General features: G+C 40.1%; 1 protein-coding gene across 22 annotated transcripts in view; it reads right to left on the bottom strand.

Annotated features, from left to right (window-relative positions):
- The window catches only part of TMCC1 (transmembrane and coiled-coil domain family 1), a 251001-nt gene that overhangs the window by 21213 nt on the left and 214447 nt on the right, over positions 1-15341 (bottom strand). For all 22 annotated transcript variants that reach the window (XM_070574657.1, XM_070574659.1, XM_070574666.1 and 19 more), the window contains one exon: positions 1668-2602. In XM_070574657.1, the coding sequence (XP_070430758.1) occupies positions 1668-2602 (935 nt within the window). The remainder of the gene's footprint in view (positions 1-1667; positions 2603-15341) is intronic.

The following is a 15341-nucleotide window of genomic DNA, read 5'->3' as shown; positions in this document are numbered from 1 at the left end:
CTGAAGTGACAAAAGTCAGATTATACATGTCTTCCCCTAGCCCCCCCAGGTTTTACCTCTGCTTTTGAAAATTCAGAAGTTTTCTTTATTCTCTCTTCATTCCATAAAACTAGTCATTTACCTACTGCAGAGAATCCAGAGTGCAATGAAGAAATGCATTGGTCATTACCTCATAACTGGCTTGGACTTGATTCTTCTAATGAGGTGATAATGAAGAGCCAAAGTTCTGTCTTGTCTCAGTTATTTTAAATGGATACAGAGGGGCCCTGGGAGACCTGTTTTTTTCCTCTGATTTTCTCACATTGGGCTACATCTGCCTTGAAGACATAACAAACTCTCTATGAATTTTAAACTCTGGAAGAATTTAAAACTGGAATGTTTGCTATCCAATCAAAATAAAGGGGTCAAAGCAGGCAGTTGTTTTCTTGAGCAGCCGACTTGGAACGCCCAGGTCTCCATGTTCAGAGGGGTGTATTTTAATAGCAGCAAGTGCAGCTGCTACCTAACATCAATCAAGCATTTATGGGGCTAGGCATGAACTATGTGCTTTACATAAACTATTTCATTTAAATGTCACAATAACCTTATTAAGGACTATTATTATTCATACGTTAAAGATGAGGAAACCATGACTTAGAGAAGTTAAGAAATTTGCCCAATTTTCAAGGTTAGTAAGTAGCAGAACTAGAATTTGAACCGGGAGTTAGGTTTAACATGGTACAAAGGACCAGGTGTTTTATTTTTAGAGTCCATTTGATTATTTGTTAGTTCAGTTCACTGCTTTAGATATGGTTTTCCATGCATATTAAAGAATACTGCCAATGCATAACAAGGGTAATAGACATGTTTATCCAAATTAACTTCCAGTCTAATCTTTCTACACCAATTGCCCAGATAAGTATATTTAAAGCCAAATATCTACAGAGTTCATTACATTTTGGTTGGGCTCTATCTTTGATTTTTAGAGTTCAGAAGGTTATAGATCTTTTGAATTCAATGTAGTATAGCTATAGGCTGTAATGATTTGTGGTTTTGTGGTTCTGTGAGTGTAAATATTTTTTATTTATTTTTTTCCCCAAAGATTGGCACCTGAGCTAACAACTGTTGCCAATCTCTCTTTTTTTTTTCTTTTCTGCTTTTTCTCTCCAAATCCCCCCAGTACATAGTTGTATATTTTTAGTTGTGGGCCCTTCTAGTTGTGGCATGTGGGACACTGCCTCAACCTGGCCTGACGAGTGGTGCCATGTCCACGCCCAGGATCCGAACCAGCAAAACCCTGGGCCGCCGAAGCGGAGCATGTGAACTTAACCACTTGGCCATGGGGCCGGCCCCAGTGATTATAAATAAATAAGTGAATGCCTTAGAAAGCTTGAGCTTTATTTGAAAGTCTGAAACTGGAATGGAAGATTGGAGAAGTAAAGTAATCATCATCTCCTGACTAAAATGCTTCATCGGTATGTGATCTTGGGAGTCATTTAACTTTGCTGTGTCTCTGTTTTGCTCCTTATATTAGGAACTCATGGAGATGTCATATGACATATCTAAAGTGCTCTGGATACTCCAGAGAAAGACATTCTACAAAGACCTTTTAAAGCCACTACCCCATGTCCAAAGGGAGGGGAACCCCAGACATAAATAATTTAGGATTTTAATTCCATATAACTTACCTATACCGCTCCTCCTGTAAGGCCTGCATTATTAATGAATAGTCCCTCTGATAATGTTCCTTGAGGGTCTCAAAGGATTCCTCTAATCTGGCCTGGGTTTCCCGGATCTCCTGGATCTCATGTAGTAGTGCATCAAATCCTGAGCTCTGCATGTCCAAGGTGTTTGTTTTGGAGCTAGACGCTCCTACAGCAATGCCTCCAGTGGTGCTGTTGGCACCCACTGAGCCTGAAGTGGCACTAGAACAATCTTCCTCACTACCATATTTTGGGCTCGACTGAAAGTTTGAAATCACTCCCAAAGCCTTCCCCCCATCATCCACTTGCCCTTCCTCTAAAGAGTCCTTTAGATTAGGGATGTTGTCTGCACTGCCAAATTTATTCCGAATTAGTGAGGCGATCTCTCTGGGCTTTGAGACCACAGCTCCTGCTGCTGAATGGGTCGCCTGGGAGAAGCTTGAAAGTCCACCTTTGACACTGTCTACCACACCTTCACTGAAGCCAGTCACCTTTGCTCCCACATCCTTTAGACCCTGGTGCATGTCTCTGAAGACGTCCTTTGGCTGCCGAGGGATCCCATTCTGCTCCACCTCTCGAAGCTTTCTGTGGTAGTGCTCAAGCTTCTTTTGCAGCTGGAGGATGGTTTGGGCAGACTTCTGGTTCTTCTTCTCAAAGACCTGCTTGATACGGGCGGCCTGCTGCTTGTCTGCGCTGTTGGCAAGCTTCAAGTACTCAGCCACGTTGTCATCCCTGGCTGTTTGTGCAATCTTGATCTGTTCTGTGAGCTTCAGGATCTTCTGCTGCAGGTGAGCAATGGCAGCCTTTGTGCGCTGAGGGTCTGGTGTTCCATCCACAGAGTCTGTATGGATGCTGCCATCGGCGCTGGATGCTACTGCACTGGAAGTCTGGGCAAGACTGCTTACTTCCAACCGCTCGATCTAGCATACAAGCAAGAGGTAGATGTTAGAAGGAGACCAAGAGAACTACTTCTCCAGAATCAATGGGCAAAAATGTATTGAAAATTTATCCACTCTCAGATCTCAGCACAGATAGTGGACCTAATTCCTCCTGTCCTATACAAGCTCCGTCTCCCTGTTGGTACTGTCCTCATTAAAGTATACTTTGCTTTAGGCAAAACAGATAAATGAAAAAAGATTTGCACAAGATGTAAGCTGGAAGTATTCTTCCTTTCTAGAGGACTTATTACAGTATTTCTTTAAATAACAAAGCTCCCCTAGTGGGTTTAAAGCATGAATTAATTCACAAACATTGTTCACACATACTTTTATTTTGAAGCATATATATGTAACACAAGGTACATCTGTATTTCAATTATACGAAAATCACTTCAGTATTCAGACCACCTTAATTCTAATCCACGCTCTCAAATTACAGTCATCCAAAAATGTCAGCAAGAACAGGTACCTTACTGGCTACATATAAAAATCTGATTTTTATCCAAATCATGTCAAGGGTGACGGAATCATTCTCTCTATTCTAATAAGAGACACTTAATTGGTAGCTGGAGACAGGTGTAGGTAAGAACGGGAAGGTACTGTTGAAAGTGGCTAGGATGAATGTAGTACACTCTTGAGATTTAAAATCCCAACTCACAAGTAACTGCGACGAACTTGGGCAAGAAAACGTGAACACTCAGGAACAAGGACAGTAAGAGTAAAGTAATTAAACAAATCAGTGACTAAGTTCAGGCCTTTTGGAGCTCAAATTTTGTGAATTCTATCCAGCAAGAGATTTTTATTAGGCAAGGGACTCTGGAACACATACAATGACTATCCTTTTATATGGGTAAGCAACCATTCAAAGGAACTGAAGAAAGAGAAAAGCTGCTCAGATTTGAAAACTTCAAACTATCATACTTCAAAGCTGTTAGCCAAAGCTGGGAGAGGTCAGGTTTCCCTAAATCAGGAGAAAAAGTCCTTCAAGAAAGTGCCCCTGGGTGTGGCTTCTAGTGGTGAATTAGAATAAGGCCCACGCAAAAAGGCTTGAGAAACTGCTCTCTATTGAGCAGTTACAGAAATAAATAATAAAATAGCCATCTGAGAGTAATAAAAATTCCTAGTAAGAGTGTCAAATTACACTCAAATTAACCTATATACAAATTACTGTATATAGGTTATCCTCATATTTTAAAAAGTAGAATTACATTTTTTGTAATGACAGCAACACACCAAATCTGAAATATTCACGAAATGCTGATAATTAACTTCTCAGGCTAGAGATGCACTCTCTTTTTTGCATTTTGGTTGTATCTCCTCAGTTTGCCATTTGAGCAAAAATTATGCTGATCTATTACTCTAAAACACATTTACTTCATTCCTGGATTCAATACATTAGTACTGATGTGAATAAAAACAGTATTATTTTCTTTCTAGATGAACAAATGGGAAATACTGTGCATTTAAATAAAATCAAAAGACAATTGAAAACTGAAATGAATAACAAAATGACATTATGCTCCACTAATAAAAAAGAATATGCAAAATAGTTAGGGACTAGCACAATAACTGTTTTTGGTCACTTTCTCCATCTGCCCCGTTCATCTTTAGGTGCATGCTAACAAGCAGTTTCTGAAAGGGTCAGAGGGAAGGCAAGAGAAGGAGGAGTCAGAGTTCCAGATAACCAAGTCACCAAGAGTTGCAAACAGGAGCTTCTGGTACCCCACTCTCTTCAGTGCCTTAGGTTCACTATCTTAGGGTACAGGGTTCCCATTGTGTGATTTTCTTTCTGAATGGGATTTCAGATCCAATAACTATAGTATGTAATATGACCCCGATTGCGTACTTATGTTGAATAGCTCAAAATCTACCACAATATAAAAGGAAAGCAAATATGAAATACCACTAGGTCCAAGACTACAAGCTTATGCATGGTCTAGTTTTCTTAGATTCTTTGCTATTAATTTGAATACCAACTTACATGTAATCTGTTGTCTAAAGAAGAGTAGATATAAAAATCAAGTTTATTACTTTGGGAGGATAAAAATTGATCATACTGATGAAAAGATGGCATTGGGACTAGAATTCAAGGGTTTTATTTTTTTTGAGGAAGATTAGCCCTGAGCTAACATCTGCTGCCAATCCTCCTCTTTTTGCTGAGGAAGACTGGCCCTGAGCTCACATCCATGCCCATCTTCCTCTACTATATATGTGGGACGCCTGCCACAGCATGGCTTGCCAAGCGGTGCCATGTCTGTACCCAGGATCCGAACTGGCGGACCCCAGGCTGCCAAAGTGGAACGTGTGCACTTAACTGCTGTGCCACTGGGCCAGCCCCAGGATTTTTCTTAAACATACACAAAAAGGCACGTCAGAAAAACTCTACTAGTGAATCTGGCTACACTTAGTGTAGTAATGAAGCATGGATTCTGGGATAAACTGCTTGGGTTCAAATCTGGCTTTGCTACTTACTAGCCATGTGACCTTGGGCAAGTTACTTAATCTCTGTAGTTCATCAACTGTAAAATGGGGATAATACTAATGCCCACTTTGGAAGACTGTTGTGAGGATGAAATGAGTTAACAACATAAAAGTGCTCAAGACAGTGCTGGGCACAGAATAAGCTCTAAGCACTGGTTATTATTCTTGCACCATGTATTAAAAGAGAGACGACAGGCCCAAAATGGAGTCACCTGTGCTAAGGTCACGTCATGAAACCAAAACTTAATACCTAACCTAAGTGCAGTTTCAGCCTCTCCTTTAAACAGAATGTAACCTTTAACCAGTCAATCTGGAATTACCTAGTCAGCAATAGTGAGGTAATCCAACGATAGACCCCTCTGTCCCTTGCCTGAAAGGTAAGCTTGCCTGAAACAATCCACTCGTTGCTAGAAATTTCCTTTCTCTGTCCCCTCTGCCTATAAAAGCCTTTCATTTTGTGCAGCTCTTTGGAGCTCCTTTCTATTTTCTATTTGGGATGCTGCCTGATTCATGAATCATTGAATAAAGCCAATAAGATCTTTAAAACTTACTCAGTTAAATTTCGTTTTTTAACAGATTTGGTGGCAGCATCGAGATCTAAAGGAAAACTTCTGATGGCATTCAGGAACAATGAGAAACACAAGCATGGTACCTGTGAACCCTTTTTTTAAAGATTAGCACTTGGACTAACAACTGTTGCCAACCTTCTTCTTCTCTTTTTTTTTCCTTTCTGCTTTTTCTCCCCAAATCCCCCCAGTACATAGTTGTATATTTCAGTTGTGGGTCCTTCTAGCTGTGGCATGTGGAACGTCACCTCAGCGTGGCCTGATGAGTAGTGCCATGTCCTCGCCCAGGATCCGAACCAGCGAAACCCTGGGCTGCTGCAGCAGTGTGCGAACTTAACTACTCCGCCACGGCCCCCCCGACCCCCAACTCGGGAAGCCTTTTGAGTTCTCTTTCTTGCTGTTTCTGAGGGCCCTGGGTAAGTTCCTCTGGATTCTGAGCTCCACTCTCTTTGCACTGAGCTCCAGATCTAACTGACTTTCCACAGTTCCCCAATTGTTTAGAATCCTAGTCCAAAGTCTCCATTCTCTGGGGTCTGCTGGTTCAGTCCTTTCTCTAGTCCAAAGATTCCATGTTGGGAACTGATGGTGGTCACCTTCCAGAGTCAGACTGGGCTCGACTTAAAAACCGGACTGGGTTCAGGGTCTGACTGGGTCCATCTTAAGCTGGACTGGGTCCAGTGAGTTTTATGTAGGTAAAGGCTGTTGCTAATGGGAATCTCAGAAGCCAAAAAAAAAAAGCTGCAAAAATTGGTTAGCATGGGTCTAGCACTTAAAAGCTGTTAGAGCATTTGCCACCTAACTCTAAGACTCCTTTGTTAGGATAAGTTGGTCGCAGAATGGGTTACATTGACACTAAGTCACCTGTCAACCTCAAGAAAATTTCTGTGCAACAAGGTACACTGTAAAATACCACACAATCTCCAACCCAGTGGCATATCCCTCTTAGGTATTAGTTTGGCTCCAAGAGACCCCAAGACTTAGATAAAAAAGAATGGGGCCCTTAAATTCCAAAGAGCTGAGCATGACACCTTCTGGCACACTTGCTTATTTTTAGGCCTAAAAACTATAGTCCCAGAAGCTACAAACATCTACAAAAAGGGAAAAATCTTACTAAAAACAACCTAGAATTACAATCGCCATTATGGAGGAAACACTCCAATCCACTGAAGATTTACTGCAAAAGGCTAATAAAAAATTAAAGCTACAAGAGGTATCTAAAAGACTGTAAGACTGATGCAACTCCTATTGCTCCCCTCTATTCTCTTTTACTTGAGTACTCATTCTACTAAGCCTGTCTGAACTGTCTGTCTACTCTGAAGAGACTACATGACCGTAGGCAAAAGTCTGCCGTTAGTGGCCTTACAGACACCCCTGTATCTACTTTTGAAGGAGGACCCCCATATGAGCCCCTCCCAGGATTAATGGGACTCTCAGGGGTTTTCTGGGAAATTCCTATGTTATTCCTTTAAACAGCCAAGGGAAGCTAAAATTAAAATTAATGAAATACCTTGCCAAATTCTGGTAGATACCAGAGTTACACTCTCTACTTTAAACCCTACTTGCTTAGGCCCCTGAAGATGTGATCCTGGGAAAACTGGCAGAAGCCAAGGAAGGGTAAGAATTCTTACCAGAGTCAGCTCTCCCGAAACTGTGTCTGTGGTACCCGGAAGAGAAAGGAAAATAAGATATCTTCTGTGATGAGGATTTTAGGCTGGTTAATTTTAAAACTGCAGATGAGAAGCAGGCTCCGAGGACTGGAGTTGCTTGCCCTTTGTTGGGAAACATCTACATTTGTAAGGGAAACCTCCATCTGTAAAGATGCCTCCCTCTCTGTGATGCGGGGTTGGTGAGCCAGGAGTCGAAAGAAAGATTTCTTGGACTCCCAAGATCTGGCAGTAGTGCTCTTTTATTTAGAGAATAGTGTGGAATAGCATGGGGACAGGACCCATGGGCAGTCAGAGCTGCTGCTGCTGCCGCTTCTGCTGCCCACGCTGGCATGGGGACAGGACCCATGGGCAGGCAGAGCTGGTGCGTGGGGACAGGACCCACGGGCAGTCAGAGATGCTGCTGCTGCCCGGAGTTGAGGGTTAGGGCAAATTTTATAAGGCATAGGTATGTGAGTCATCTCTTTACCAAGACAAAGGAAAGCACATGGAAAAAAGTTAAAATGGTATCAGTGCAGGTGGGGTCTGGCCATTGCCCACGACTTTTAGATAAGAATCAAATCGGATTAAGTAAAGGCCAGAAGCCACCACCCTAAATCAGTTACATGAGGTTGCCAGACAGTAACCAACTTAAGTTCTTGCCTCTGGCATTAAGAGTTTCTAGAGATAAGGTCATCTCTCTTCTTCCTGGTACAGAGAGGGAGGCACCTTTTACAGATAGAGATTTACCTTACAAATGTAAATGTGTCCCAACAAGGGCAAGTTCCATTCCTCAGAGCCTCCTTCCCTGTCCCAGTTTATCAAAAGCAATCAGCCCCAAATAATCCCGATGCCAAAGAGATATATCCTGGGGTGGCCAATTTCAGGACCCTACAAGGTCATCCCCACTTCCTTCACAAATGCAAAGGTCTCTCAAAAGGGCAAGCAAAATTCCAGTCCTCGGAGCTTGCTTCTCATCTGCAGTTTTTTAAAATTAATCAGCCTAAAATCCTCATCATCTGTGCCAGGAGGAAGGCGGGATGGCCTTATCTCTGGAAATTCTTAATGGGGAAGGCAAGGACTTAAGTTGGTTACTGTCTGGCAACCTCATGTAACTGACCGCCCCTTCCCCCCCCCCCCCCCCCCAACATCCTCCTTTGTCTTTAGCTGAAGATAGTATTTAGGGTCGTGGCTTCTGGCCTTCACTTAATCCGATTTGATTCTTATCTAAAAGTTGTGGGACCACCCAATGGCCAGACCCCACCTGTTGTCTTGTAAAGAGATGGCTTACATACCTATGCCTTAAATTTAGCCTTACTCTCCACCCATGTTTGCAGCAGCAGCAGCAACATGCCGGCACCAACTCTGCCTGCCCATGGGTCCTGTCCCCATGCCAGCAGCAGCAGCAGCTCCCCATGCCAGCAGCATCTCTGACTGCCCGTGGGTCCTGTCCCCACGCAGCAGCCCTGACTGCCCATGGGTCCTGTCCCCATGCTATTCCATACTATTCTCTAAATAAAAGCGCACTACTGCCAGATCTTGAGAGTCCAAGAAATCTTTCTTTCGACTCCTCGGCTCACTGACCCCGCATCATTCTGCACCCTCTTTGAGGATGCCTCTTGAGTCCAAGGGGTGGGTTGTTCAGTACTGCCAGGAATATTTACTGTTTGCCTCAGCTGAAAACTGACAAGATAGCTGAAGGATTTTTTTTTTTTCTCAAGTAGCCCTATGGTCAGAGTTGGCCAAATTGGAAGCTAATATTCAGAGCCTGATAGGAACTTTTTTAGGTCTTCTCCCCTAACCTAAAATAAAACTATGTACCCAGAGAGGAAAAAAGCAAACAACTTTCTGAAGCCTTTATGTAAGGAGTTACTAAAACATTCCAAAGATAAACAGCTTTAAATCCAGAACACAGAAATTTTTTAATTTCCATTTTAGTTGGAAATCTTCTCCCTGATATAAAAAAGCAAATTGAAGATGACGTAGTTGTATGGGTGAATCAACCTATGATGCCATCTGAGTTGCAACCCAATTCCTTGCGAAATTAAAGGCAATTATCATACAAATATTTACAAAATCAGAAATGTGGCTCCAGAAACAATTCAAAGTCCATCTATCCTTTTCACCAACCCCCAAACTTCCCCCATTTATCTCAAAAGGCTTCTAAGTATTGTAAAAATTCTGTTCTTAGAAAACAAAGGTCTTTCTTGGAGGAACTTGCATTCTTTCCCTGTGCCTTTGAGATGTAAATGCTTTACCTGGTCTTCTATGGGAACTCTTATCTAGACCATCCCCAATTCCTAAGACTGAAAAAAAAGGGAGGGGGGAGGCTTTTAAAAAATACACAGTGCTACAGAAACTCCCTTGCCCAAACTCTAGTCCGCAGCTTCTACAAGATTACTTGTCAAAGACAAATACAAATCTTAAAGTGTCTTCTCCACAAATATTAGTAGAAAAAGCTTCAGCCATCTGAGCAGCTAAACTTATTCTAACTGTTCTTTTATAAGCTAGTAAGTTTTACATTATCATACCTGTCTTATGGTTAAAATTTTAAAACAAAAGCTGTAAGGTCTCTGCATCTGTCTGTATGCTTATATGTATCTATATGTACATGCTGTAGATGTGTGGTATTTTCCACCTCTGGATGATATTGCCAAGATTAATCTGTAAAAGAGCCCTATTTAATTGGCTTAAAGAGAAGTAAGCGCTTATATGAATTAAGTATTCATAAAATTCTCAAAAATATAATAGAAACTCAAACCCTTTTCAGGTTCATGAGATCTGGGAAAATATTCAGTATTAAAGCTAATTTAAGTCTGTTGGTTTAATTAAAGTAGACACACCTTTAGAGTTATCAACACTGAATTTAATGCAGATATACAACTTTTATTCTACCTGAGTTTACTAGTCAAATTAGTTCATGTTATCCCTGTTATAAAATCCGTCAGCAAGAAAAATAACTTGGTATGATGAAGTTTTAGTAAGTAATCTAAACATAAATGTTGAGAACAAGTGAATTAAATAGATGTAAGTGGAATAAAAGTTTTTAGACAAACTTAAAAAGTTTTCCCACATCTTTTAGGTAAAAGTTTTAAAGTTTTGCTAAGTTAAATTAAATGATGAACAGTCATTGAATGTCTAGATCATTTCTAAATAAGATAAAATAGTGAAACATTACTGAATCCAGGTTTACCTACTTTTGGCTTCATATTACAAAGGAACTAAAGATATTTAGGCCTATTAGAAAACATGTTTTGTGCCACACTAAAAAATTTACTATGAAAAAGCATATGTTTCTAGAAATTACAAAAAGTATAAATTTGGCAAGCCAGAGAATGCTAAGTAAAAGACAGTTCACAGTTGTTTACTCCTTTATTTTCACTAAAAATTAAGGTTTTTAAGGGTTAAAAATTCTAGTATATGTAATTAAAGCTACTAGAAATATAAGGGAAACACCTCTGTATGCAAGAAAAGTAGGAAGTTTGCTTGTGGTAAAAGAAGGTATGACACATGGAGATGCATTTTTGTTGAACAAAAAGAAAGCAATTTCGTCCTCAAGTGAGGCAGGTTACTCAGAACAGGAAAGAGAAAAAACATAGAACAAAATCTGAATGTAAAAAGGAAAGTTGTAGAAGGTTTGTGAAAAAGGAATCTTGGGAAAAGAATTTTATGTGTGATCAAGCTGGTTAGGATTAAAATGAATTTATCTGAGTAAAAAAAATGAGTTTTAATATCAAAAGTAAGCTGGTACAAAATTACAACTTTTTTCTCTCTCTGTTAAAAGGACAAAGTTTTCTTGGACTATTGGTCCACTCTTGATAAGACACTATGAAGGGTTTTTCTTTACCTTTTAAATAATCTGCCTGGATAACAAAGGATTCTGTGATGTATCAAAATAATTTCCCATGCTTCATGTTGTCTTTATCAGGTCTTTGGTTACTTAAGAAAACGGAGTAGGTTTTTTTTTTGTTTTTGTTTTTTCACAACTATTTAACTTTCTTTATTTGCCTGCAAAGTCTTTGTCACTAGGGTTAAATGGATATCTAAGTATTGTTTCACAGTGACCTATGACCCTGTTTGACTAAGTATTTTAACACCTTTTGATATTTTTGACAGATTTCTCCAAATTCTAAATGAGGTCTTTTTGACCTTGAACTTCCAGAGGGCCCCTAGAACATCTCAAAGTATTTGTTTTCTCTCCCTATAAAAAGAGAGATGTTAAACTAATTAGGCTTACTTGATATGTTAAATTACAAGGGAAGCATTGTCAAATGAGAAGTAATACTAAGCCTTTATGTTGCATTTGTATAGGTATATGAGTGTTCCAGAAATTGTATAAATTCTCCAGAAATCTGATATGTCCTGATAATAATGTGATCAGTCATAATTCCAGTTATTATTTAAAATGCTGTATATCACAGAAATAACTACATTTCCTTATCAAATATTCTCATCAGATCCTTAACAGTGAGCATTTTTAAGTCTTTGTCATTTATAAGAGTGATTCTTTTACTCAAATGCTTTTGTAAAAGTGTTCCTGCAAAAGTGCTTCATCTTCAAGGAGATTCTTGGAAAGGAGTTTGCAAGTAGAGATTTCTGATAACTTTAAGATCATATAACTGAACTGGAAGAATTTTAGGAACTAATGGAAAAACTGGATTTAAGCAGAAGTAGAACTAATGGAAAAACTGGATTAAGTATTAATTACTTGGGGACTGAATGAACCAAGGAGGATGACAATAATTTTTTATGATTTTTTGTTTGACATATTCTGGTTCCTTAATGTTTTGTTTTTTCAGATGTAAGGAAACCTTTTCTCTTAAGCTATCTGTGACTTGCAGCAATTTGGTAAAGTATATCTTTGTAAACAAAGACGAAACATTTACTTTTCCTTCCTACTTGATCCCCCCAGAATTTAGAAACTCTTGAGTATTCTTTTCACGGCAGTATAATTAGCTATCTGCTAAGTTCAATAAGAATCTCTTCTCCTTGTAACAGGTCACAACGGGAAACACTGGTTATGTTACCAAGGCTCAGATATGATCAGACAGCTTTAAGGAACTAAGGTTGACTTTATAGAGCCAATAAAGTCCCTTGGAAAAATCAGCCTGTTACCTTGCTTACAGAGTTTGTGGCAGCCTTACCAGGTAAAATCTGATGGCAAGTCCTTGGCTTGGCTTCCTGGACTTGAGAGGCTTTTAAGAGTTCAATTTGAGATTCCTTATGGAAGGTTCCAACAAGTAGTCTTAAAAGGAGCCTATATGGTCAATCGCTATTCTTGCTACACTTAGGTAAATAATCAGGCCAAGTTTAATGCAAACAAATTCATTTTACTGTGAGTATCTTTGGAAAAAAAAAAAAATAGGGATGACTGTAGAGAGAAAAATTATGTTTGCACCTTTGTGGATATTATATTCTAATCTTGTTAATTGTCTTCAAGGTTTTGTTTTATACTTGTAAACTAGACTGGATCCTGAATTCTTCTAGTTTTCTCAAATATCTGGCTATGACTCCTCAAACTAACATTTCCAATTTTCTCCCATCCTTCTGATTTGGAATCACTAAGAACAAATACTGTCCTTGAGTTCCCTGGAAGGGACTATACCAGGTCCCCCTCACTACCAGATGGCAGCCAAACTTCAGGGACTTGAACCTTGGGTCCACATCTCACAATTAAAAAGGGCTCCTTCAGACTCCAGGAACTGCATACCAGATGGAGGCCTAAAAATCAAATTGACTAGGAAGAAAAGTAGCTGACACTAAGGCAGACTGCTTCCTCCCAAGACATTGGATCAAGAATGTTTCTTTCCATTCCTTCTTCCCTCTCTGACCATTGTTTTCCTAATTCTTCTACCATGATGATTCTTTTGTCCACCTTTTGCCTTGCTCTGGCCTGGAAAGACAGTATCTCAGGCTATTGCAAAAGGGGGTCATCCATCCTCCAAATGACTTCTGGACTTGTCACAATGCTGGTGATTCTGTAGTTCCCCCCATCACAAACTTGTCCCTGATTTCCAATGCTTCAGTTTCTCTGGTATAAACTCAGCACCCTCTCTATTGTGTGAGACTCCCTAACCCTGGGGGTCCATTTCCCTTGTCTCTGGTTAATCCCAAACCCAGGGAACCTTGTGTCCAGGATCTGCATGAAGAAAGGGACACAAGGCAAGGGTAACCAGAATAAAAACTTCCCATGTGGTCTACAGACCCTTAAATTTTACTGGCCTCCAGAGTTGTCACTTTTCCATTCCTGAGCCACCGACTCAAAATGGGAATTACCAGAAAGTATTAATGATTCAGAATTAGCTTCCTTTGCTAGATCACTGGTCCCTTGGCCAGGAGTGAGTATGAATGAAGCTATGATCAGGACTTGCCTTACCTCTTGAAGATACTACAGAATCTGCTGCTAAAACAATAGCTACCAAACAAAAATTCCTAGACTTTCTTGCCAAAGTTGTTTTTTATAATAGGATAGCTCTTGATTATCTTTTAGCTGAGCAAAGAGGTGTCTGTGCTGTGGCCAACACCATCTGCTACACCTGGATTAACACTTCTGTGGAAGCTGAAATTCAGTTACGTAAGATCACTAAGCAAGCCACTTGGTTTAAAAGGTGACTCCTGGGCCAGCCCCAGTGGCCTAGTGGTTAAGTTCAGAGCACTCTGCTTTGCTAGCCCAGGTTTGGTTCCTGGGTGTGGACCTACACTGCTCAGTTAAGTAGCCATGCTGTGCGGGCAGCCCACATACTAAAAAATAGAGGAAGACTGGCACGGATGTTAGCTCAGGGCAAATCTTCCACAGCAAAAGGAAGAAAAAAAAGGTGACTCCTTCAATGGGGTCTTTCTTTGACTTATTCGATTTTGGTTGGTTTGGGTCTTGGGGACCACGGTTCCAAACTGCACTCTAGACCTTGGGAATTATCCTGCTTATGATAATCATAGCAGTCCCCCTGGCACACGCTATTCTCTCAAAAGCTTTTAATGCATGTTTGCAGCTGCTAACTACCAAGCAAATGATCTCCCTAAGACTGAAATGCTAGAAAAGGAACAAAGAGAGTATGACTTAAGAGAACGACTTAAAAAATGTGAACCTGAAGTTGTGACCTGCAAATACTACAGAGATGCAGCAGAAAGACATCATGACCTGTGAATATCACACAGAAGATCAACAAAAACTGAGAACTTTAGAGTGGTAGATAAGAATGATGCTAATGCCTTAAGTTTTGATCAAATCTCTCAGTCGAGAGTCTGATTAAAAGGAAGAAATTGTTAAAAAAGAGACCACAGGCCCAAAATGGAGTCACTTGTGCTGACCCTACATCACCAAACCAAGACTTACTACCTAACCTAATTGCAGTTTCAGCCTCTCTCAGGAATGTAACCTTTAACCAGTCAATCTGGAATTACCTGGTCTGTACTAGTGAGGTAATCTGCCTGACACACCCCTTTTGTCCTCCAGAGAAAGATGACCTGGCCTGAAACATTCCACTCTTTGCTAGAAATTTCCTTTTTCTGTCTGCTTCTGCCTATAAAAGCCTTTCATTTTGTATAGCTCTTTGGAGCTCCTTTCTGTTTGCTAGATGAGATGCTGCCTGATTCATAAATTGTTGACTAAAGCCAATAAGATCTGTAAAACTTACTACATTCAATTTTGTTTTTTAACATATGTAAGTGGTTCTTTTTAAAAATTCAAATATTAAAAGATTCCAGAATATACTTCTTTCCAAGATCCTTCACATTTCAGGCATAAACAAGGGATACGTAGAGAGTCTGAACCAAAGGAATAATGTAACTCAACACTACAGTAAAAGTAATAATAGTCACCTTTCTTGATAGTTTGTCTTGTGGCTAGGCAGCTGGGCTAGCTAGTCTTCCAATTCTCACAAAAATCCTATAAAGTAGACATTGTTACCACTAATTTTCAAATGAATTGACTGTGAGATGCTTCCTACTACCTCATTACACGGCAGTTTGACAACAGCAGCAGCAATATCAGCTACTCAACAGGACTTCCTATGACCATATCCTGAAGTGCTT

This window comes from Equus przewalskii, chromosome 15, assembly GCF_037783145.1.
Source record: "Equus przewalskii isolate Varuska chromosome 15, EquPr2, whole genome shotgun sequence".
NCBI lineage: Eukaryota > Metazoa > Chordata > Mammalia > Perissodactyla > Equidae > Equus > Equus przewalskii.
The sequence above is the reverse complement of the archived record's forward strand: the minus strand, read 5'-3'. Positions and strand labels throughout refer to the sequence as shown.